Raw genomic sequence first — 23,085 nt, 5'->3', positions numbered from 1 at the left:
AGGTTTATTTTGTCTAGAAACAGGTGTAATTCATGTTTGGGATGATCCCAGACTGCAAAGACATCGTCGACATTTGGTTTGAACCCAAACCAAACAAATTTTTGGTTTGGGTTCAAAAGTGAAAATCTTTTCTTCCAGGTTCTAGAAACAGGTTTGCTAAGTTTCATGATAATGGAGACCCCATTGCTGTTCCTTCTTGCTTGTAAATTTTACCTTTCCAAGTGAAGTAACCAGGTTCAATAATAAATTTGAATAATTCAACTATATCAGACGGAAATTTTTGAGTTAATAATTCTACTGTTTCTTTATGGAGAATGTTTAGTGAAGAGGGAGACAATGTCGAAGCTAATTAACAAGTCAGTTTTTAACAGTTGAATGCTTTTATTTTTGCATGAAACTCTGTGGAATTTTTGATTTGAAGAGGTTGAGTGGCCTATGTGAGGACGGATAAGGTTAGATAAGAATCTTGATAACTTGTAAGTTGGACTGCCAATAGAATCTACGACGGTCTGAGTAACATTAACCTTGTGAAGCTTAGGTAAACCATAAATTCTAGGAGGTCTAGCATGGTATGTCTTGAGTTTTTTAGTTGTTTTTTCATCTAAGGAGGATTCATCAAATAACTTATTTAATTTCCTGAGTTGACATTTTGTAGGATCATAATCCAGTTTAGCGTAAGTATTACGATCTCGGAGTAGTAAATTCATTTTCCAATCATATGAATTGGTATCAAGAACAACAGTGGTATTTCCTGTCAGCTCTGGTAATGATTATGTTTTTATTATGTTTTAAGGAGGTAAGAGCTTTCAATTCTGATGGTGGAATATTTAAGTCCGAAGGTTTGGCATCATAGATTATTTTTGCTACCTCAAAACGAAGTGTGTTGGCTTCAATACTGAAAAGATGGCTGATATTTCTCTCTATGTTATGTATGAAATCCAAACATGGGAAACATTTAGGTGAAATTGCAAATTTATGCTAGAACATTTAATTCGTCTGTTGTTGTTGGATGGTTAGATAAGTTGACTACCCATTTTTCAGTCAGTAATTTGTTAGTGATCTTCTTAGAATGATTTAGTAAGTTAAGGTATTTATTACGTAGATGAATATTGCTTTTATCCCCGAATTTTTTGAGACACTTATAATCAATTGTAGTAAATCTTGATTTTATGTATTTGATAATTCTGCTTCTAGTTAAGTAATTTTTAAATTATTTGTTGCCAATTCATGCTTAGAAACTCGTAACTGATTAAGTAGTAAGGAATGGCTTGCTTTCTCATAGATTTTATGGGCACCTGGAGATTTGATGACTTCTTTTAATTTTGCAAAAGTTGGAATGAGTTTATTGCATCTGCACTTTTTTAAAAAAGAAATTCTAGCATGTAGCATTCTGGCTTACCCTGTTTTAATTGAAGTTTGCCTAGTAAGTCGGTCTTCTGTGCTGTCAGTTCCCCATGAAGGAATAAGACGTTTTATATAATGAAGACTAGAAACACACGTATAACCACAGTGACTAGAAACATTTATTTTGTCTAGAAACGGGTACTAAATGATTAATCATCATAGGTGACTAATTATATGAATACTGATCGGGTAGCATTAACATCTCATGAAAAGAATGAAGCCGGATTTATTGAGATGTTGTGTAACAATTTTCTAAAGCAGCATATGAGAAGGAACTCATTTGAGGCTATTTGGTGTAAGGTGAAGTCTAACAGGATCAAATATATGGATTAGTTACAATGTTATTATTTGTAAACCGCAATGACATTCTTACTATTCCTAAAGTATGGGAAATTGTCTTACAAAATTGTGTAAAATAGTCTCTTTATATATGTTTTTTTTTTTTTTTTTTCAGTTATATTTTAATTTACTTCTATAACACGTTACTGCACGCATATTGAGATTCCATTGTTTCCAAAAAACCTTAAGAGAGCGAACTCATATTAGCAATCTCACCGGTTTCAGCCTTATGAATAAGTAAAGCCGTCTCTAAAAATTTGGAAGATCCCTAGGCCACTCAGTTGTGTGCGAAAGACCATCCATCTCAGCGTTGGCTCCACTCAGTGATGGCCTTCCACCCGCCACCACCACCGAGCAGAACCGCTCATATTCCGAAGAAAAGCATTCATCGACAAAGCCCCTCACTGGGCTGTGCCAGAAAACACTTTCTCCGGACACTCAAATTGCTCCCTTAAGGCAAAGAGAGCGAACTCATATTAGCAATCTCACCGGTTTCAGCCTTTATTGAGGCTTCATCAGTGAGTAGACCAAATAAATACCAAAGGGTATAGCAAAAAGAACTTATATACTCTGCTATACAAGTTGTCAAAAAGGTGCAACCATTAAGTTACTTAAATATAAAGAGTCAATAGGCTTCATTTCGGCGATATAAACATTATTTAAATTAAGTTGCGTGAGATTGTACTACGTACTAGGACTACTTGCATTAGCTCACGCTGGTAATCGCTGATACTTTTATAGTTTGCTATATTCGGCATGAAACTCTCTGATTCCAATCGTTGAGTTCCTTATTTGGTTTTAAAACAATGTTGGATTTAATATCCCCTTAATTTAAATAATGTTTATATCGCCGAAATGAAGCCTATCGGCTCTTTATATTTAAGTAACTTAATGGTTTTACCTTTTTGACAACTCGTATAGCAAAGTATATAAGTTCTTTTCGCAATACCCTTTGGTATTTATTTGGTCTAGCTGCTCATTGATGAAGCCTCAATAAAGGCTGAAACCAGTGGAGGGGGCTCCGAGAGGCTCTGCTTTGGGATAGGTTTTTGCCTGTCGCTGAGTGGGGCTACCGCTGAGATTATGGCTCTGCTTGGTGGTGGGGTGAGCCTGCCACTGGGTAGAGCCAATACTGAGAAGTTCTTCTCGGTGACGGGGTGAACCTGTCATTGAGTGGAACAACGCAGAGTTGGGCGATCTTTCAGGATCGTCTTATTTTTAGAGCCCGCTTCATCTATACATAAGGCTGAAACCAGTCTGGGTAGTGACCTCCCACCATAATGTAATAGCAGCATACATTTCCCAGGAAATGTATTTTTACATTATGGAAAATACCAAGAATAGCGATCAGAACTTTACCACCTTTGCTGCGAGTTGCCCGAGATTGTACTACGTACTAGGACTACTTGCGTTAGCTCATGCTAGTAATCGCCGATACTTTTATAGTTTACTATATTCGGCATGAAACTCTCTGATTCCAATGTTTCTTATTCGGTTTTGAAACAATGTGGGATTTAATATCCTCTTAATTTAAATAATGTTTATATCGCCGAAATGAAGCCTATTGGCTCTTTATATTTAAGCTCTTTATATATGTTTTTTTTTTTTTTTTTCCAGTTATATTTTAATAAATGAAACATTCATGCCTACAGTGGGATTTGCAACTCACAGTTTGTTGGCTGCAGATTAAGTATGCCAATAACTTGGCCAATCCAGCCAGCAATTACTTAATTCTCTTCATGATAAACAGATATAGATTTAAAAAAAAAATATATATATATATATATATATATATATACACTATTAAAAAATATTTTATTTCAACAGCTCTTAGAAAGTTCAAAGTCAGAATGACATTGTCAGTTATGTCCCATGAATAAATGAAGTCAGTCAGCTGGGGATGTGGTGAATATTCGGGTTTTGCTTTGGTATTGGCTGATTTGGCATTTTTTTTTTCAGATATTCAGTTTTAGCTGAAACAGTAAAAAGATTTGGTATTCAGCTGGCCAAAACAGAAAAATTCCTGTTAGTGTCAATAAATGCAAACAACTGGGAAAAGCCTCCCCTTATATTGTGCAACCATTCAAATAGAAGGTTTCCAAAGCTGATGAGTAAACATATTCTGCAGTATAATTTCTCTGAAATTTCTTTCACCACTAGCTACCAGTGTATTCCTTTTTTTTTTTTTTTCCCAGAAATCAGAAGTATTTATGAAGAAATCAGACATACTACTCCAAAAAATGATGAAAAACTCATTTTCCTACACCATAATTTATCCCAGATTCATTTTGATTTATAAATCCATAATTATTCTCATTTTCACAAATGAATTAGTGCAATAAACAGCAAATTATGATGAAACAGACTTCTCCAAACATAGGAGACCCAAGGCCATCCTACTTCCAAATGAAGATCTTTAAATTGCACCACTCAGGCAGAGCTCTTAGCTCATAAACTTTTCCTCACACAGTAATCTTATCAGATAGCAGGGATTATAAAAGCATTTTGCTTCACCCTTATAGTCAGCAATGTCTTGTGTCTATATTTTTACAATTTAAAATACATTCCATTAATATTTTTGTTATTTGAAGAAAAAAGTGCAGTATTTTACTGATTTTTACTGCATTGTTTTTTAAATACAATGTTCTCTATGAAATTAAATGGTAGTTTTATTATATCAAAATGGATGATATTATGGATTCATCTATAAAATTTTATAGCCAAATATAGAAAGAAAGTGAGGTTTGAAAAATTTATAAGCAAGCCTATGAGAACAAGACTGAAATCAGAGTGTTTGCACTATTTAAACAACACAAACTCTATCCGGAATCTGTATATTCGCCTTTTATTAATGAGTTCAGTAATTTTTCTCTACCCTGAAGTACCAAGCTTCAAGCTGAACAAGTTAAAAAAAAGTGGAAGTAAAAACAAAAGGTCATTTGATGCTGTTACTATGTCAGAAAGTAAAGTCATCTCTAGATGGTTGCATAATAAAATATTAAATTATAGAGCTGAAAAGCTTATATTTGTCTTATATAAAATACAATGACAAACAATATTGCAGATTCATCTATATTTTATAGCAAAATGTGGAAACAAGCAAAAGTTGAAATATAGGAATGTTTTCTTAATTTTGAAAATTTACTAGGAAGCTTATGAGAATATTACATCCTTACAAACTCTTTGGTAAATTTTCAAAACTTTTAAGTTTCTTTCTACATTTGGCTATAAAATATGGATAAATCCATAATATCCTCCATTTCACTATCTCACTTATTCCAAATTGAAGCATCTTGGTTCTATACTTAAAAATTTGATGGTTATTATATTTAGGGAAAGCAAAATTTTATTATCTGAAAGTCTTCATTTTTGGCAATGTAAAATAAACAGATAAGAAATGTTAAAGGCATGTGCTTATTTCATAGCTGAATATACATACACATAAACTTGGAAGAGTTTCAAATAAAGAAGAGAGAACTTATGAAAATACAATCCCCAGTATCGGAGTTGTCTTAGCTTGCACTACTTAAAAAAACTTTTAAAGTTTCTTAAGTAGTGCATGAAATATGTATTGATCTGTTTATTTTACAATGCTGAAATGAATACATTTAGGCTCTTTTTTTGCTAATTACTCTTAAGCACTGACTGCTGTTCACTTATGAAAAATACAATTCTCTGAAACAGAATTCTTGTCATTTTAAGATTTCTACCTGATCTCCAATGAGAACCAACCATTTGAAATAACTGTCCAGCCAGTGAAACTTTAATCAAAAGAACTAATAAAATGTGAATATATGGACACCTTGCCAGCACTCCTGTCTTTTAAGTAACACAAGATAAGTCAACTTCAGTGCCGAGGATTGCATTTTTATAAGCTCTCCAGTCAGTTTTTGAAACTTTCAAAGTTTCACACACACACACACACATTTATTTTCATGTGATCACATGATTAGGTGAAGTATTATTAGAATTTTTTTTAAACTTTCTTCATTCTGCAATTTGACTGAAGTTCCGAATATTGATGGAGCAAAATTAAATTTTATAAACAATTGTTTTGAACAAAAAACGCATTCATTAAAAATTGATAAACAATTTTAATGAGTATTTTTTTCTTCAAAACATTTGTTTATAAAATATTTGGTTTCGACAAATAATCGGTGTTTCAACCAATTTTCAAACCAAATATTAGGCCCTTCCCTAATTGTAATAATTAATAAATATGACCCAGTTTCTAATTCCTCTCTTTCAAGCATGATAGATTTAAGAATGATTTATTATACAGTAATTTAGAACTAATTCTCGTGGAAAGGCTTAGACATTGGTTATACATTCTTACTAAATAGCTTAAATTCCTACCGACACGATAGTCAACCTTTCGTCAATTAGTTTGAAACCTGAAGCACTCGATGCTCTCTCACATGGTCACAACTTTGCTATTGCACCCAGAAGAATACCTACTGAAGACATTATGATACAAATTGAACGCAGGATACGACACCTTCCAAACCATGTCGCCAACGATATTAGACTGGATGTGGCTTGTGTTCTGACCAAAGCAAAACCACCAAAAACCAACATGCCCAATAAGGAAATTAAATCTCTGCAAGAATTAAAGAAAAACAAGGAAATAATAATCATGAAAGCAGATAAAGGGAATGCCACAGTATTGCTTAACCAAAAGGATTACACAGGTAAGCTGAATGCTCTATTGTTAGATCGGGCTACTTACCTCCCTATCGAGTACAATCAAACCAACTCACAAATTAGAAAACTCCACAGGCTCCTTAAGAAGGTCACTTCTTGGCCTGTAGAAGTCACTAACAAATTAAAACTGTTTAACTCCATACCCCTCCCTGCACATATACGGGGGGGGGGGGGGTATGGAGTTAAACAGTTTTAATTTTTTAGTGACCTCTACAGGCCAAGAAGTGACCTTCTTAAGGAGCCTGTGGAGTTTTCTAATTTGTGAGTTGGTGGGATTGTACTCGATAGGAGAAAGAATAGCTTCCTGCTATGTTCCTCATTTACTGTGTGTTGTGCTTGTGTGCACATGTCTTGTATTTAAGTTCCTGTGATAATAGCAACGTGACGTTGCCGAAATATTGGAAGTGTATTAAAATTTATTTTCTATTGTACATTGTAATTTCCTTAAGCTATTTAGTAAGAATTTAAAACTGTACAACTTTATTTTGTCATCATCATATTCCTGACATGTACCCTCAAGGGGTGTATAGGATATGATTACTACATGAAAAATTTACATCATTACTAACTTCCTATCTCCAATTTTCCTCCAAATCAGTCTGTTACTTGTCAAGACTCCAATATTATCATTATGAGATCTTATATTTCTATCGTCTAAGGCACATTGTACCACATCAATCCACCTATATCTTGGTCTTCCTCTGGGTCATTTTCCTTCCAACCTGGCAGAGAACACTTGTTTTGCTGATCTTTCTAACATCGCCCATTCTGTTTAAGTGACCATACCACCTGAGATTAGCTCTGCCAACGCATTCCTGGATGCTGTCAATGTCAAGTTCTTTCCTAATATCCTCGTTTTAATATGATATTGCCATTGATGCCACCTGTTCACGTTTCTGATCTTTCTCAGGACTCTCATATTTGCAGTCTCTAGTCTTTGGTCAAGTGTTTTACTTCTAACACAGCTCTCAGATCCATAAGTTAAAATTGGTTCGAACACCGAACATACAGTTAATTTAGTGTTCCGACTAATTTCTCTCTTATTCCAAATACAAGACATGTGCACACAAGCACAACACACAGTAAATGAGGAACGAAGCAGGAAGCTATTCTTTCTCCTAAAAGTCCCGATGGTGCCCCTAAGCGGGCAATGTTGGTGTTCTTGGCCGATTGGGCTGAAGGTCTTCTGATGTAGGTGTGCATGAGAAATTTGGGTGCATGAGACAACCCCAAATTTGGGGCTGTCTCATGCACCCAAATGAATTTATTCAGTTGACTTCCTCCCATACCAGATTTGTTGATTTTGTTGTTTATTTCAATATTTAATTTACCATCTTCACTAAAAATTGTGCCTAATTAGCTGAAATGTTTTACTTGTTCCACAGGTTCCGCATTCACAACACAGTTGACATTTTCAACAATTCTACCCATTTTCATTTTCTTTGTCTTTTTAATGCTGACCTTCATACCATATCTATTACAACAGTTATTCAATTTAATCAGGGAATCTTGCAAACTTGTAGCGGATTTATTTAGAAGTATAACATCGTCCGCATAAAGCAAAGAGCTGACATTAACATCTCCAATTCTGATATCATGTTTAATACCACTTTCCTTCATAATGTGATCCACATAGATAATGAATAACAGAGAGGTAATGTACATCCTTGTCTCACACCAGATTTAACATTAAACCATCTTCCTATATCTACCTCCTTCAATTCTAACTGCTGACTTGCAACTCAAATAAAGACTAAGTATTGCTTGATATAATGCCCAATTGACACCATATAACTGTAGCGTATTGAATAGCTTCTCTCTTGGCACCTTGTCATATGCCTTTTCCAGATCGACAAAACTTACATACAGATCTTTGTTATATTCCCATGTTCTCTCGACTATCTGTCATAAAATGAAGATCTGATCTTGACAGTCTCTGCCTGAATCCAGGTTATTCTTCACCAAGCTTTTCTTCCACAATTCTTCTTAACCATTTTTCAAGTATACTTGCATAGATCTTGCCAGGAACAGTCAGTAGGGAAATACCTCTGTAATTCTCACATTCAGTTTTATTTTCCTTTTTATATATGGGTACTATGAGAGCTCTACTCCAATCATCGGGAATTTGTCCCTCTGTCCAGGCTTTCTGAACTATGCAGTGCAGCCACTGTAAGACTTTTATACCAACATGCTTCAGCATTTCTGGTCGAATATCATCTACTCCTGCTGCCTCTCCACATTTCAAGCCTTTGATGGCTTTTTCTACTTCAAGTATGGATATGTATTCCTGACTGTATGCCTGTTGAGTGTTTTTTACCACTGTGCTATAACTGCTTGTTTCATTTAGCAATTTTTCAAAGTAGTTACTCCATACTTCAAGGATATCTTTTTCTCCCATTTTCATGTCACCTTTATCACCTCTAACTCTTTTTACAGCACTCTTTCCTCCATTTCTAAGCTTCTTCAACAACTTCCAGAATATCTTACCACCTTGATATTTATTTTCTATGTTCTTGCCAAAGTCCTCCCATGACTTTTGTTTAGCTAGTTTTACATTTGTCTCTGTATTCTCTAAGAGCAAAAGCTGACTTATTTGCCAGGAACTTTTGATATGCTTTCTTCTTTTCCTTCACTGCCTCTTTAACTTCCTGTGTCCACCATGGAGTTCTGATTTTTCCATCCTTGCAGACAACCTCACCACATGTCTCTCTGGCTGAATCAATCAGGGTTTTCTTCAAGGCTTGCCACTGAATCTCCAAGGTTTGGTTCCTGTTCTCAAACTCTTTCATTTTTTCTTCAATCATGTTTGTGTATTTTAGTCTACAGTTAAACATCTGAGAGCTACTCAACTTTTATTCGCTTTAAAACTTTCTTACATGTTATTCTTTTCAACATGAAATTCAATTTTATCCTGCTCAAGACTAAATAGTGATCGCTTCCAATTTCAAATTCTCTGCACACTCTGGTGTCCTCCACCAGGAAGAAAACATCACTATCAACAATAACATAGTTCAATAAGACTTTTCTTATTCCTTGCCTCTTCTCTCCATGTGAATTTGTGCACATTTTTATGTTGGAACATGGTGTTATGCTAGTAATAACCAGTCCATGTCCTGAGCAGAAATCCAATAGGTATTTGCCATTATTATTAGCTTTGCTCTTTTCTCCAAATTTTCCCAAAATATTTTTGTATGTCTGATAATCATTTCCTACTCTGCTATTTAGATTCCCAATAAGGACCAACTTTTCCTTTTTCATTGTGTCAGTTGCTTTTTCTAAAGCATCAAAAAATTCCTCCACTTCTACCTCAGTAGAACCTTTTGTTGGGGGCCATAGGCACAAATAAGTCTCATTGTCCAATTTCCCCATTCTAATATTTGCCCACATCACTCTATTTGAGACTGCCTGCCATTCAAGAAGATTAGCGTTGTATTTTGTTGAATACTATGGCTACCCCTTCTTTTCCTTGATTGTCATTTCCTGAATATAACATTTTGTATTTATTGCTCAGAAAGAACTCACTTATTTTGTCTTTTTTGTTTCAGTAACCCTATTATGTTGATCTAGTACTTATCTAGTTCTTCAGCTAGCTCCATTTCTTTGCCATTCAGGCTTCTTATGTTGATAGTACCAATCTTTAGCACTCGTGATGTTGAGTTTGTGGTGTGCTTTCAGATTTGTTCCAGTAGCTGACATTTCTCTGTTCACCCGATTCCTGGCGAAAACAATGGGGGCCTTGTTTAACCAAGTGATGCCCCAGTCGGCATGAAATTTTGTCTTGTTGTACCATCATTTTCTGTATTGGTTTAACCTCCCAACCGGCTGGGACGTCTATAGACTCCCAGCTAAATCTGGATACGATGCATGCTATCTGTTGAAAGAACATGGATAAGAAGTGCAATTTGGCCAGCATGTCCATTAGAAGTTGTGATAATCCCTCACGCTAAAGAGAGCACTTAATCAGATTATCTCAGGCTCATAGCTGTGACTCCGTTACCTATAACAAGAAATGTTATAGGTAACTGAGTATCCTCCTTCTATGCTGGATAACTGAATTTTAGTTATATTGGATAAACTAAAAATATAGAAATTATTTTTATTTTCTCTTTTTATTGTACAATACAATTTTAATGCCTGGACAAAATAAGGATCCTTGCCTAATTTCTTCACTTAAATATTGCATTACCTTCCAGAACCAATTTAATGTTTAATTTTTTTGCTGATTTTTTCTAATTGCTTACTCCGCAAAACATTTTCTTTGTTCTCGAAGAAATTAATTCACGATAATTATTTGAAATATTATTTTAAAAAACCGGCTGCCGAAGTTCGAGATTATGTTATATTTTTGTTCAAAATCATGATTCGAAGAATACTTCACAGATTTCCTGAAGGATGTGCTTGAGCGACTTTGCTTTATAGAGAATAATGAAATTCTTTAAACATATCACTAAATTTTTTTTCTTTATATTGTAATCTACTGTTCTTTGCACTTTTACCTTCTTGGTTTCCCTGTATAATTGGTCATTACAAAATAAAATTAATGGTTATGATTTAAATTGATATGTATATATTTTCTGCTAGTTCTGATATTATGCTCCAATTTTATAATAAGCAATGCTTTTGCTTATATATATATATATATATATATGACAGAATGATCATATATTTTTTTCATAAAACTATATATATATATATATATATATATAAGCAAAATATATATATATATATATATATATATTTAAATTACAAAGTTTTGTATTAAAAATTTCCACAACAAAAGTTCGACAGAATCAACAATATTATTGTCATATTTCTTTTTCTCGTGTGGGAGGAAAACGATAAAATGCCACTCCTGTAATTGTATCAGATGTTATAATGGCAAAAATAGTAAGAAAAAAAATCATTTGTAGTTTCTTTTCAAAACACAAATAGAGAACATTGTAAATTCGCCCAATGGGAAAAAAAAAAAAAAAAAACTCCATATTTTTCTTGTGTTATCTGTTTTTTTTCTTGTAGTACAAAGAAGAAATCACTGTGCATAAGATGATAGAATACAAGAGTGGCAAAAATCTGTAGATTGATTACATTATAGCTGATAGAGAATTCATGCTAGAAAAATTACTTATGTAAGAGTTCTAATGTCGTTACATCGGCAGATATAACGACATTTTCTTCTAGTTTAGATACGTGGCATTATTGAAGTAGCTAAACCTTTGCTACTATTTAAGCTAAAATGAATGGGGGCATGTTCCCCAAGTGATTTACGTTCATAACAGTTGTCTTGCGAACGATTTATAAAATAAATTCTCTGAAATATCTGCAAATTGAATAAGTCTTCAATATAACCTTCCTGCCCTCCCCAAAAAATAAGATTATGTGGAGTATATGCTCCTTTTCTTTTAAATAATTCAAGTTCTCTTTTTCAAGATAATTATATGAAATAATTTATAATTTTTTGATAATAAAAATGAAACTGATCATTATAAATTAAGAACTTATTTCAGCATAAATACTGTGTCAGCCTGTAAAAGAAATGTCTGTATTTTTTTCTATGTTAGGATGTCTATTAATCAACAATTGAAAACGAAACATGACATTCTTGATGTATCTCGCACTATAGCTTCAGGCACTTTAGTGTCCCTTCTAGCTAAGCATTCTCAATTTTCTTCCTCAATAGCACTGAGAGTAATCTAAGCCTTTACCTTTCCCTCCAGCTAAGAGGATTACTGCAAGTATTTCTAAAACATAGATTACTTCAGAAATGGCAACCAGAAGCATAAGTAGAAGTAAAAATATTTAGATTATTTTAAGAAAAAGAAACTAAATACTACTGAACTTTTTTTTGTGTGGTATGCATATAAACAATTTTATGTGGTGAAAATATAGCATAGTATTTCTAAAATTTCAAATCATTTCAGCAGACAGTAGAACAGCTGGTTTTAGATTGCAAAGAAATAGTACTGAATTAGAAGCTTCGGGGTACAACAATATTATTGCCTTATTTCTTTTGTTGAAACGGTAAAATGAAGTAATAAATTTTGAATACTGTCTGGAAACATTTTGGAACCTGTAGAAATTTAGAGTGGTTACGTAATTGAATTCCAGGAGAGGATAAGGATGGGGGGGGGGGTAAGCATTACAAATCTTCAAAATGAGCATAAATTTTGAATTATTCTGTATATGATATCCTTCATATTATATTTTCAACATATCTACAGTGATTACGCACTGGATGTTATTGTAATGTGCATCCTAAAAAAAAAAAGAAAAGGCAAAGAATCTCTGCTAAAAGATGATTGGATATAAATTTTCGATACTAAAAAGATTCACAATCGGAAACTGAGTTCGTTTGTTGTTCATAAAACAAACAAAAAAAAAATTTATTTCTAGAAATGAAATGTGATAATCCATATAACGGTAATTTGCTAGGAAAGAAAGCAAAAGGTCATATTTATTTCAATAAATATTATTTAAAAATATAAATATGTGACATAATATGTTCAATGCAAACATCTGAAAATTCGCGAAAAAAGTTGTTTCTATATTGGAACAACCAGTGCAACTGTTCCGTTGCAGTGATGTGAAGAATAAATTTATAATACAGCAAATTTGATACTACTAAATAGATTCATTGCAAAGGCTGATCGATGGTCATTTTAGGATTGATTTTTTCGCACATGTGAAATTCGTTTCAATTTTTGGGAAGAAACACAATAAATCATTTTAGAGGCAAAAAAGTCAAATATTTTAGGACTAAAGAAAATTCCAAGTAAACCAGTGTGTGTAAAGACAGGTGACATAAACTGTTAGTCAGGCACTAACAGTTAATCCACGAATGACTCTAAAATAGCCGTAAAGGGATTAACGGCAGAGGGAGGTAATGGCATGATGAAAGGTACAATGCCGATGAAGTTTTGATCCATGCAGAATGTTATGGTGGGCTGGATATTTCATCCACCTCAGCCGGTAGGAAGGTTAAGCTAATAAGAATATATTTGGTCGGCTAAATCCCAAATTGCCAGCCCATCCTCGTTCGTTCAGTATCCAGGTAGATACCCAACAGGATGCACCACGAGAAGGTGAGGATTGAACATTAGGTCAAAAGCCCTGGTCGGTTCTCCGCATTCCTTTAAAGGCTATGTGGAAGTCTCCTCTCAGTTATACAGCTTTGACCCTTAAGCACCCCAGTTTATTTTGTTTATATTAAATATTTCTGCTTCATAAATAGACAAGTTTTTTCCTTTATAGTTCTTATCATGTGGATTTAAACTAATAATGTACCGTCAAGAATGTAAATCATATTTATTATCTCAAGACAACACCAACTTATATAATGATTAGAAGAATGGGATCATTCACTTAATTTTTTATTTTGAATGCTTCTTAATATGATTGTTATTGAAATAACAATATTAAGAATATTGAAATAACAGTATTCTTAATATTGTTATTTCAGACTGATAAATATTATTTTTTTTAAAACTGTGTCTATGAAAATTAATTCATTAGATTAAGAGGTCATTAGTTAAGGAGCTGATGGTTAAGTTGTTTTTGAAAATAATTAGCAATAATTCATTCATTTCTTTTGGAGTACTAATTTTATGAGTGCTTGTAAAGGTTGGTTGCTTGCTTCTTATGTGGTTCTGAAAGCTGCTGTGTTTATTGTAAGTAATGCATATGATTTGTAGAGTAAAAATCTTGTAGAAAGAAAGCGAAACTGGTGAGCACATATCACATATCAGAAGTGTTTTGATATCAAGCACCAGAAATGTGGAGAGTAAGGAGAATGGCATTAGTGAGTTAAATGATAAACAAAAGATCTTAATGTGAATGTCTGCAATCATTGTTACAAGTGAGCAAGTGTGCACACAGTACAAGTGGTAAGAAGAATGAAAACAGTGAAAACTGAAGAGAATGACAAGAAGATAATGAGAGAAATAACACAATTTATGGAATTTTTAACAAAACAAAACATGAGATAGACTGGTTGGAGAAACACCTGGTACATGGTATAGCATAGAAGAAAGGAATGGGGAGATGCAAATGGAGAGAAAGCAGAGTATGAATGAAAAGGTGAAAGAGGGAGGATAAGAATCAAATTTTGTATAGTGATTGCATGATCAGAGCAGTTTTTATCATAAGAGTTCATAAAATGTGTTTCCTAGAGACAAGATTAAGGATGTTAATGATGCTACAAGAAACATAGAAAGTGAAAAGTATGATCTAGCAAGGTGACAACTGTGGCATATGAGAAGATATGAAAGAGTTGCTGGTACAAGTGAATAAGAAGAGTGAGGAAGTAAAAATTGTATGCTGCCACAGCATAACAGAGGTAACCTGAGAAGAGGATACATTATTGCAAAAATCAGTGCATAGTTTGTGCAGAAGGAATAGTATGAAGTTTGTGGATGTGTGGAGTGATTTGATGGATGGAAGGAAATGTATGAGGTAGATAGTTTGCATTTGAATGGATTTGGAGTGAGGTGTCTTGAGAAAGTATTGTTCAGTAAGAGTTTGGAAATGCAAAGTCAGGGAAACGAGTTTGTTAGGGAGGGGATGCAGGTACAGGCATCCTAGAAGTGTGTAAGTGGGAGAGTGATCACATGATTCTGAATGTAGCTCCTCCAGATTATTAATGTTACTGATGTAATCAGCATAAAATGTAAAGGTTTGGGATGAAGGGATATGACCATTTAGGTATACTAATGCCAGAAGTATTAAGAATAGGGGAGAGGAATTTGACATTAGATAATTCAACTGGACCAAAAGTTATAGGCATTAGTGTGACTTGGTTGACAGGGAATGATATAATCATAGGGATATAGGGCTTTCAGAGGGAACAGAATGGGGGATTGTTGTTGTTATAGCAGAAGAAATGAAGCCAAAAACCACAGAAGAATATCAGGAAAACAGGGATGCAGATGTTCATTTGAGGATATCTGGTATGAGATGAAGCCATCAAGAAGAAATACAGGGTGTTCGGGATAAATTTGACATATTTATAATTAATTATATTTTTCCGTAAGTTACATGTATTAACACACACTTCTCTTCATTTAAAAGTTTGGACCCTTCTTCATTCATATACAAGATGTCAGAAAGGATGGATAGCTGGAACCCACCTGAATCATGGAAGAGAATAACTTGTATCATGATGATTCGTGCCCGCCATCAAAATAAGGATATTACGACTGCTGCCCAATGCTCCCTGAATACAGTAAAAACAATCAGGCATGAACTAGAGACTTGCAGTGGTGACTACGAGGATGTAGCAAGAAGAAAGATCCCTAGCAGACGATCTGATTGCGTTCGTACAGCAGAATTCCTCGCAAATCTGCAGGAACAGGTGTTGAAGAACCCTGGCATTGGAATTCGGGCTTTGTTCGTGGAGTTGCTAACTGTAGTCAAGCCCTGGATAACAAGGGTAGCCAATGGTAGGCCGTATGTATGGCAGCAGGATTCGGCCCCTTGCCACACCTCTGGGAAAAGTCAAAAATGGTTGTCTGAAAATTTCTACGACTTCACCAGTCCAAATGTTTGGCCTCCAAACTCCCCAGACCTTAACCCCATGGATTATTTTGTATGGGGCGCAGTTGAAAAAGACACCAATCGCACTTCCAGTAATACAAAAGCCCAGTTAATGGATAAAATTAAAACAGTTTTTGCGGCCCTTCCCAGGGAGACTGTAGCATCAGCTTGTTCGAGGTTCCGAAGCAGAATTGAAGCTGTGATCGATGCTAATGGTGGTTATTTTGAGTAAATCTTGTTGATAGTATTGTAATTAACTCTGCCTGTAATGTTTTTTTGTCAATTCATTAAATTTAATAGATACAAAGAAGATTTTCTTTTTCCTTACGAAACTGTCAAATTTATCCCGAACACCCTGTATATAGTTAGCTGCTGCTATAGGTTGGGAGGAAGAGATATAAGGGAGAATGTGGATGGCATGCATTGGAAAATTAGCTTGAATTAAGGATGAGTAATTATTACACAACACTTCAACAAGAGACAGACTAAAAAGGAGGAATAGTCACAGGATGGGAAGGAAATGAATTAAGCTACTGAGAGATAACTACCTGGAGGGGACTCTAAGTTTGAGAGTGCTGGATCTCGTTATAACATCAGAAAATTTAGCAGCAAATAATGCTTCTGTTCCACCTCTGCTTGGGGGAAAGTGATCATGTGGTCTTTAGTTGGAAGAATGCCTGACGTGTAGACTTGGATATGTGGAATTACAAAACAGTGGATTAAGAGAAACTGAAGAGTCAGCTTAGAGCTGTACCATAGTATAAAATTTGGAGAGGAGATATCAAGGGATGTTTGAAAAAAGCAATATCAGACTGTATACTCACAATCAGGAGGATAAATCAGGTAGGAGTTAAATGAATGAATAGCATCATTAAGCAGGAAGCGCAGAAAAGCATTAAGAGAAACACGTGAACAGGCTCATGTGTTCATCACACATGATAAATTGGATTTAAACGGTGTTGATGCGAACACAGATTGATAAGAAAATAACTATTTATTAACTTAAAAGCTAATATTTCACTGGTATTATATCCACCATCTGCAGAGCACACAAACAAAGCTTGTTATAAATGCGAGAGAACCACAATTCGGTGTAACAGTATAAGTAATTGCAGCGTGCAACACAAGACTAAAGTCCTAATATGGCACAATCTAAGTTAAAAAAAACTTAGTTGTGAACAGATTTTTTTGCAAACTATTTGCCTCAGTGGTCGATAGAAAAATCTAAGACATCATTGTATGGGTAATATTACTTGGATTACTTCCACCCTGAATGACAACGTAATTAAGAGTGAATCGTGGGAACAGTGACATGAATAGGACCTGTTAGATGGAGTCATGAAAATAGTTATGGAAGCCAATCATGTAGGCCAAAATGACGTATTTACCAATAAACGGATGTCTGTGGTACATCCTATATATACCTATAGGATGATTATATTATTATTATTTTGTTATCTAAATTAAATTTTATATATTATTTATCCCTCCTATCAAATATGTAATGTTAATAAGGATGGCAAAAACAAAAACGTATTCCTTTTACATTAAGCCGATATAATAATATATACTATATTATACATACAAGAAACACTGTAACCATAAAATAAACAATTTAAAAACTCACATAGGTGTCTTTTTTTTGCTTGTCCTGTCATAATTACGTAATAGTAAAATAGAGGGGGGTCGATAAAAAGTCAAGAAACTCTTGAAGGGATCGACGGCAAAGAAGTTTGGCGACCCCTGATCTACCTCATACATTTCCTTCCTCCCATCAAATCACTCCACACATGCACAAACTATGCACTGATTTTTGCTATAATGTATCCTCTTCTCAGGTTACTTCTATTATGCTGTGGCAGCATACTCACAATTTTTACTTCCTCAGTGAACACAAAAAATATATCCAGCACTTTCACTATGAAGTCAGGTCTGGCAGACCATGCTTTGGATACCACGGCACACAGGATCAATTGGAAAAAAACAAAAGTACTGCACAGAAGCTTCTACAAGTCAGAGGGATTGTTTCTGGCATTAACAGAAGCCTTAAAACATACTCCAAACCTTAACAAATATGGCTGTATAAATCTACCAAAGATTTGGGAGTTAGTCATCCTAAGACCAAATTAATATTTATTTATTTTAATTTTATTTTTTTCAAAACTTTGGACTACTATTTTTTAAAACTTTCAAGGACTACTATATTTTTTCAAAACTTTTGACTATTGTTTTTTTTTTTTTTTAACTTAGACGGCTCCATATTAGGACTTTAGTCTTGTGTTGTATGCTGCAATTACTTATACTACCCCACTGTTACACCGAATTGTGGTTGTCCCGTATTTGTAACAAACTTTGTTTTGTGTGCTCTGAAGATGCTGGATATAATACCAATGAAATATTAGCTTTTAAGTTAATAAATAGTTATTTTCTTATCAATCTGTGTTCATATCAATACCATTTAAATCCATTTCAACATGAAGAGAAAGGTTATCAGCAAGCCCATGAGTAGCAGAAGTTACAGGCGCAAAGAATGACCTGTATGTTAAGGATGGTCAAAAAAGCTAATTATGAAAGGAAGCTAACTGATAACACCAAAGGAAATTCCAAAGAACTCTTCACTCTATGACTTTAACAGGTGCTAACAGTGGGGGAGACAAACAAAATAATTGAGTTAACTGAGTGATCATATGTGACAATGACTGATGAAAGTTTATTTTTCACTTGGTTAGACTATAATAAATTTAGTTTAATCCTTTATCCAAGTGTGAGCAAACAAAGTTTGCACCTGAAAGTATCTTCAGGACTGGGGTAAGGTGGTACAACACCAGGCAACTCGTTGCAAAGGTGGAGCAAGCTAACATCACTCCTATCTCAGTATCTCCCATAATGCAAAACACATCTCCTTGTGGATATGTATAATGTTATGCATTAAGGGAAGGGCCACTACCCAGACTAGTTTCAACCTTTATTGAGGTCTCTTCAGTGGGAGCCAGGCATAAGTGGAGATACCAGGCAGAAGCATTAGCAAGGTCATCTCTACCTATAGGAGTTGTCAAATGGTGTGCCACCTTTTTATTAAATTACTCTGGATTTAGAGAAAGATGTTGAAAGTTTATTTTTCACTTGGTTAGACTATAATAAATTTAGTTTAATCCTTTATCCAAGGTGTGAGCAAACAAAGCAGAGATGACCTTGCTAATGCTTCTGCCTGGTATCTTCACTTGGGCCTGGCTCCCACTGAAGAGACCTCAATAAAGGTCGAAACTAGTCTGGGGGTAGTGGCCCTTCCTTTAATGCATAACATTATACATATCCGCACGGAAATGTGTTCTGCATTATGGGAGATACTGAGATAGGAGTGATGTTAGCTTGCTCCACCTTTGCAATGAGTTGCCTGGTGTTGTACCACCTTACCCCAGTCCTGAAGATACTTTCAGGTGCAAACTTTGTTTGCTCACACTTGGATAAAGGATTGAACTAAATTTATTATAGACAATGACTGATGTTGAAAATAAAGTAGATGAACTGGAGATGCTTGGAATATTGCTGAACCTTAATGTGAACATAGCCAGAGGATTAGATGGCATATCAGTATGTGTATTATGAGATTGTGCAAGGAAACTGGCACCACTTCTAAGTTGTGTAATTTAAGTTTAGTTCTGGGAAAGTGACTAGGGAGTAGAAAGAGAGCAAAATAGTTGCAATGCTTAAAGGAGGCTCCAAGACAAAGGTAGCAAATTACAGGTCAATGAGTATCTCAGAAGTGGTGGTTAAGGTATTGAAGGAGTTGGTAAATGACAGAATTCAGGTCTGGATGGACAAGAACATAGGGGGGGGGGGGGTAACATGATTTTGTGATTGGTAGGTCTTGCCTTAGTAATATGCTCACTTTTCGTAATCAAGTGACAGTTAAGTTGGATAAAGGAAATGGCTACACAGTGATACTACCAGATTTTGCAAAAGAATTTTGACAAGGTACCACACAGAAATCTGTTGCATAAATTACAGCAAATGGGGATGGATATAAGCTGGTGATTTGGATAACAGGTGGCTAATGGACAAGAAAGAGTTTGAAAGAAACAAAGTGACTAGTGGTGTAGTGAAAGGCTCAGTATTTGGTCCTCTGCTGTTTAATTTATACATGAATGATATAGGAAATTATTTAACAGGAAATACTCAATTGTTTGCTATGATGCAAACCTATGAAGAGTGATAGTTAATAAAGATGATGTAGAGATCATGCAGGATGACTTAAATAGACTGGCAGTTTGGGGAAAGGTAAATGGTTGCCAGTTTAACATATGACTGTTGTACAGCTGTGTACAACACTGATGGAAGTGAACTATACGAAATTGATGATGTCAGGGATTGTGGACAGGGAGTTATGTGGATGATGAAGAACATGCTGCAGGAATTAGAGATGTACATGACAAGGAATTTTTTTTATTATTATTTTTTATTTATAAAGGGAATTTTTTTATTTATAAAGCTTTAAAAGGATTCAGAAGAAAGTGATAAAGATTGTGTAATGTGTAATGCTCCATATCAGCTTCAGAAACTATATAATAAACAAAAAAAGAAGTGAGATGATAGAAAGAAATTATCAAAGGGGTTTTATAGGATTTACACCAAAGACTTTTTTTAATATATGGTAGAAACAGAGAATCTGGAAGGAAATGTCATCAGGAAGGTGAGGGACTTTAGATACTTAGGTTCAACAGTGGTAGAAGAAGGAAGAAGGGCTGAGAAGGAAGTTTGATGCAGAATACAAGTGGGTTGGAGGAACTGGAGTGCTATGCGATAAGAGGGTGCCAATCAATCTGAAAGGCAAAATCTTTAGGACAGTAGTGAGGCCAGCTATGACTTATGCTATGGAAACTGTGGCTCTGAGGAAAAATAACAGCAGCAGGGTGGAGGTAGCAGAAATGAGAATGCTTAGGTGGATGTGCAGTGTGACCAGAAAGGATCGTCTGAGAAATGACTATGTGAGGGGAAACAGTGAAAGTTACAAACTTAGGAGCGAAGATACAGGAGATAAGGTTGAGATTGTTTGGTCATGTGATGAGGAGGGAGAACGAATATGTAGGAAGAAAGGTCATGCAGATGGATGTGCAAGGAAGGAGGAAGTGTGGGTGGCCAAAGAAGAGATGGAGGGAGCTGGTAGAAGAGGACTTGAGGATGAAGAACTTGGATGTGGTGACAGCCCAAGACAGGAGGATGTGGAGGAGACTCATCATTAACAGTGACCCCACTGAAGTGGGACAAGCTGCAGAGGAAGAAGATGGTAGAAACAGAGAAAAACAAAGGATTAAAGGATTCACCCTTGGAAATGGTATATAAGAGTGTGGTTAGCAAGGATATTAAGACTAAAGTTTTTGCTTGTATGGTGGTAAATGGATGGAATGGGTTGCCAAACATGGTTTGAACTGCTTTGTCTGTGAATTAATTGAAGGAGGATACCGTGTGAACAATAGTAAGAGTGGGTCTCCCATGATTGGCGTGACTCCATTGAGATGCCCAAGAAATAATTATAATAATAGCAATAGTAAATTATTTAACTAACCAACGAGCCAAGGTAACCAATACTTGGACATACGACCTCCCTGTTCCATGTCCCAGGGGTGTACAAAAATGGAGCAATCAAGATCTTCTGCTGTCTGTAAAGAAAGAGCAGTAATTAGCAATATCTAATAGTAACACAAAGGATATCAATATTTTAATAATGTAGAGTTATCATAATAGAATATCGTATTAGATTTGGACATGTCAAATTTAGTTCTTTGCTTTATGCAGATGGTGTTGTACTCCTAAACACATCTAGTGCAAGTCTTCGGGATTCTTTAACTAAATTGAATAACAGTTGGAAAAAATTTGACATGAAAATCATCAATAAAAAGACTCAACTATGAAAGTAAGCAGGAATGTAGAAAACTTCAGCTGCATTCTGAACGGAGAGCCTATTGAACAAGTGAAATATTTCAAATTTCAACTATTAAAGCACAGTTTTTAGTGAAGATGGCAGGTTAAATCTGTAAATATACAACAGAATAAGCAAAACTAGTATGATGGGTAGCTAGATGAATAAATTTATATGGAATAGATAAATTAGCCAAAAAACCAAACTAGCAATATACAAGACAGTATTCAAACTAGTTTTAAGTTATGGATCTGAGATTGAGTTAGAAATAAAGCACTTGATCAAAGACCAGTGACCACAGATATGAGAAGAAGTCTGAGAAAAATTAGGGGAGTCAACTGATGGCATCAGTGGCAGAATCATATTACAAATAAGGATATTAGAAAGGAACTTGACATTGTTAACATTCAATAATGGGTATGGCCACTTAAATAGAATAGGTGAGGAAAGGGTAGCAAAACGGATGCTTGATACTAAGATGGCAGTCAAGAGACGCAGAGGAAGACCAAGGTCTATGCAGACTGATTTAGTCAGAAGTAACTTAGAAGCATGAAATGGTAGATATGACAATATTGGAGTGTTCACAAATAACAGACTAAAAAAAGGGGGACACCCAAAAATAACTTTTTTTTTAAGTTTATTACAGTTTATAATACCATATTCTAGTATCCTTCAAAGTACTCTGCATGTGAGTCAAAGCACTTGTCCTACTGTTTTTTCCACTGCTGGAAACAGTTCTGGAACTGTTCAACTGAAATACTGTTTATGGTCTCCTGTGACTTTTCTTTTATTTCATTCACATCAACGAATCTCTGCCCTTTCATGGTTTTCTTTATCCATGGGAATAAAAAAAGTCAAATGGAGAGAGAGGTCAGGTGAGTAGGGAGGGTGGACAACTGCCAAGTTGTTTTGTGTCATTAACTCTTGGACAGACAAGACTATGTGGGCTGGGACATTAGAGCAACCAATCTCCACTACTCCACATTTCTGGCTGTTTTCGTAGCATGCTCTCACACAATCTTCTCAATATGCTGTGATAAAAATGTTTGTTTGTTGTCTGTACAGGAGGAACAAATTCTTTGTATACAATTCTATTAACATAAAAAAAAAAAAAATCAACATTGCGTTGATGTTTGATCGAACTTGACAGTGCTTCCTTGGGTCTTGGTGAATTTGCATGTTTCCACTGGCTT

The 23,085-nt window shown here is 35.0% G+C and overlaps 1 protein-coding gene across 1 annotated transcript in view; it reads right to left on the bottom strand.

Moving 5' to 3' along the window:
* The window catches only part of LOC150105460 (2-amino-3-carboxymuconate-6-semialdehyde decarboxylase-like), a 130,587-nt gene that overhangs the window by 61,988 nt on the left and 45,514 nt on the right, over nucleotides 1–23,085 (bottom strand). Inside the window, exon 5 of the mRNA XM_090394163.1 lies at nucleotides 21,539–21,632. Within this exon, the coding sequence (XP_090250289.1) occupies nucleotides 21,539–21,632 (94 nt within the window). The remainder of the gene's footprint in view (nucleotides 1–21,538; nucleotides 21,633–23,085) is intronic.

This window comes from Typopeltis vanoorti, chromosome 6 (genome assembly GCF_054136105.1).
Source record: "Typopeltis vanoorti isolate ZY-2024b chromosome 6, IOZ_Tvanoo_1.0, whole genome shotgun sequence".
Classification (NCBI taxonomy): Eukaryota; Metazoa; Arthropoda; class Arachnida; order Uropygi; family Thelyphonidae; genus Typopeltis; species Typopeltis vanoorti.
This window is presented reverse-complemented; position numbering and strand designations above follow the sequence as displayed.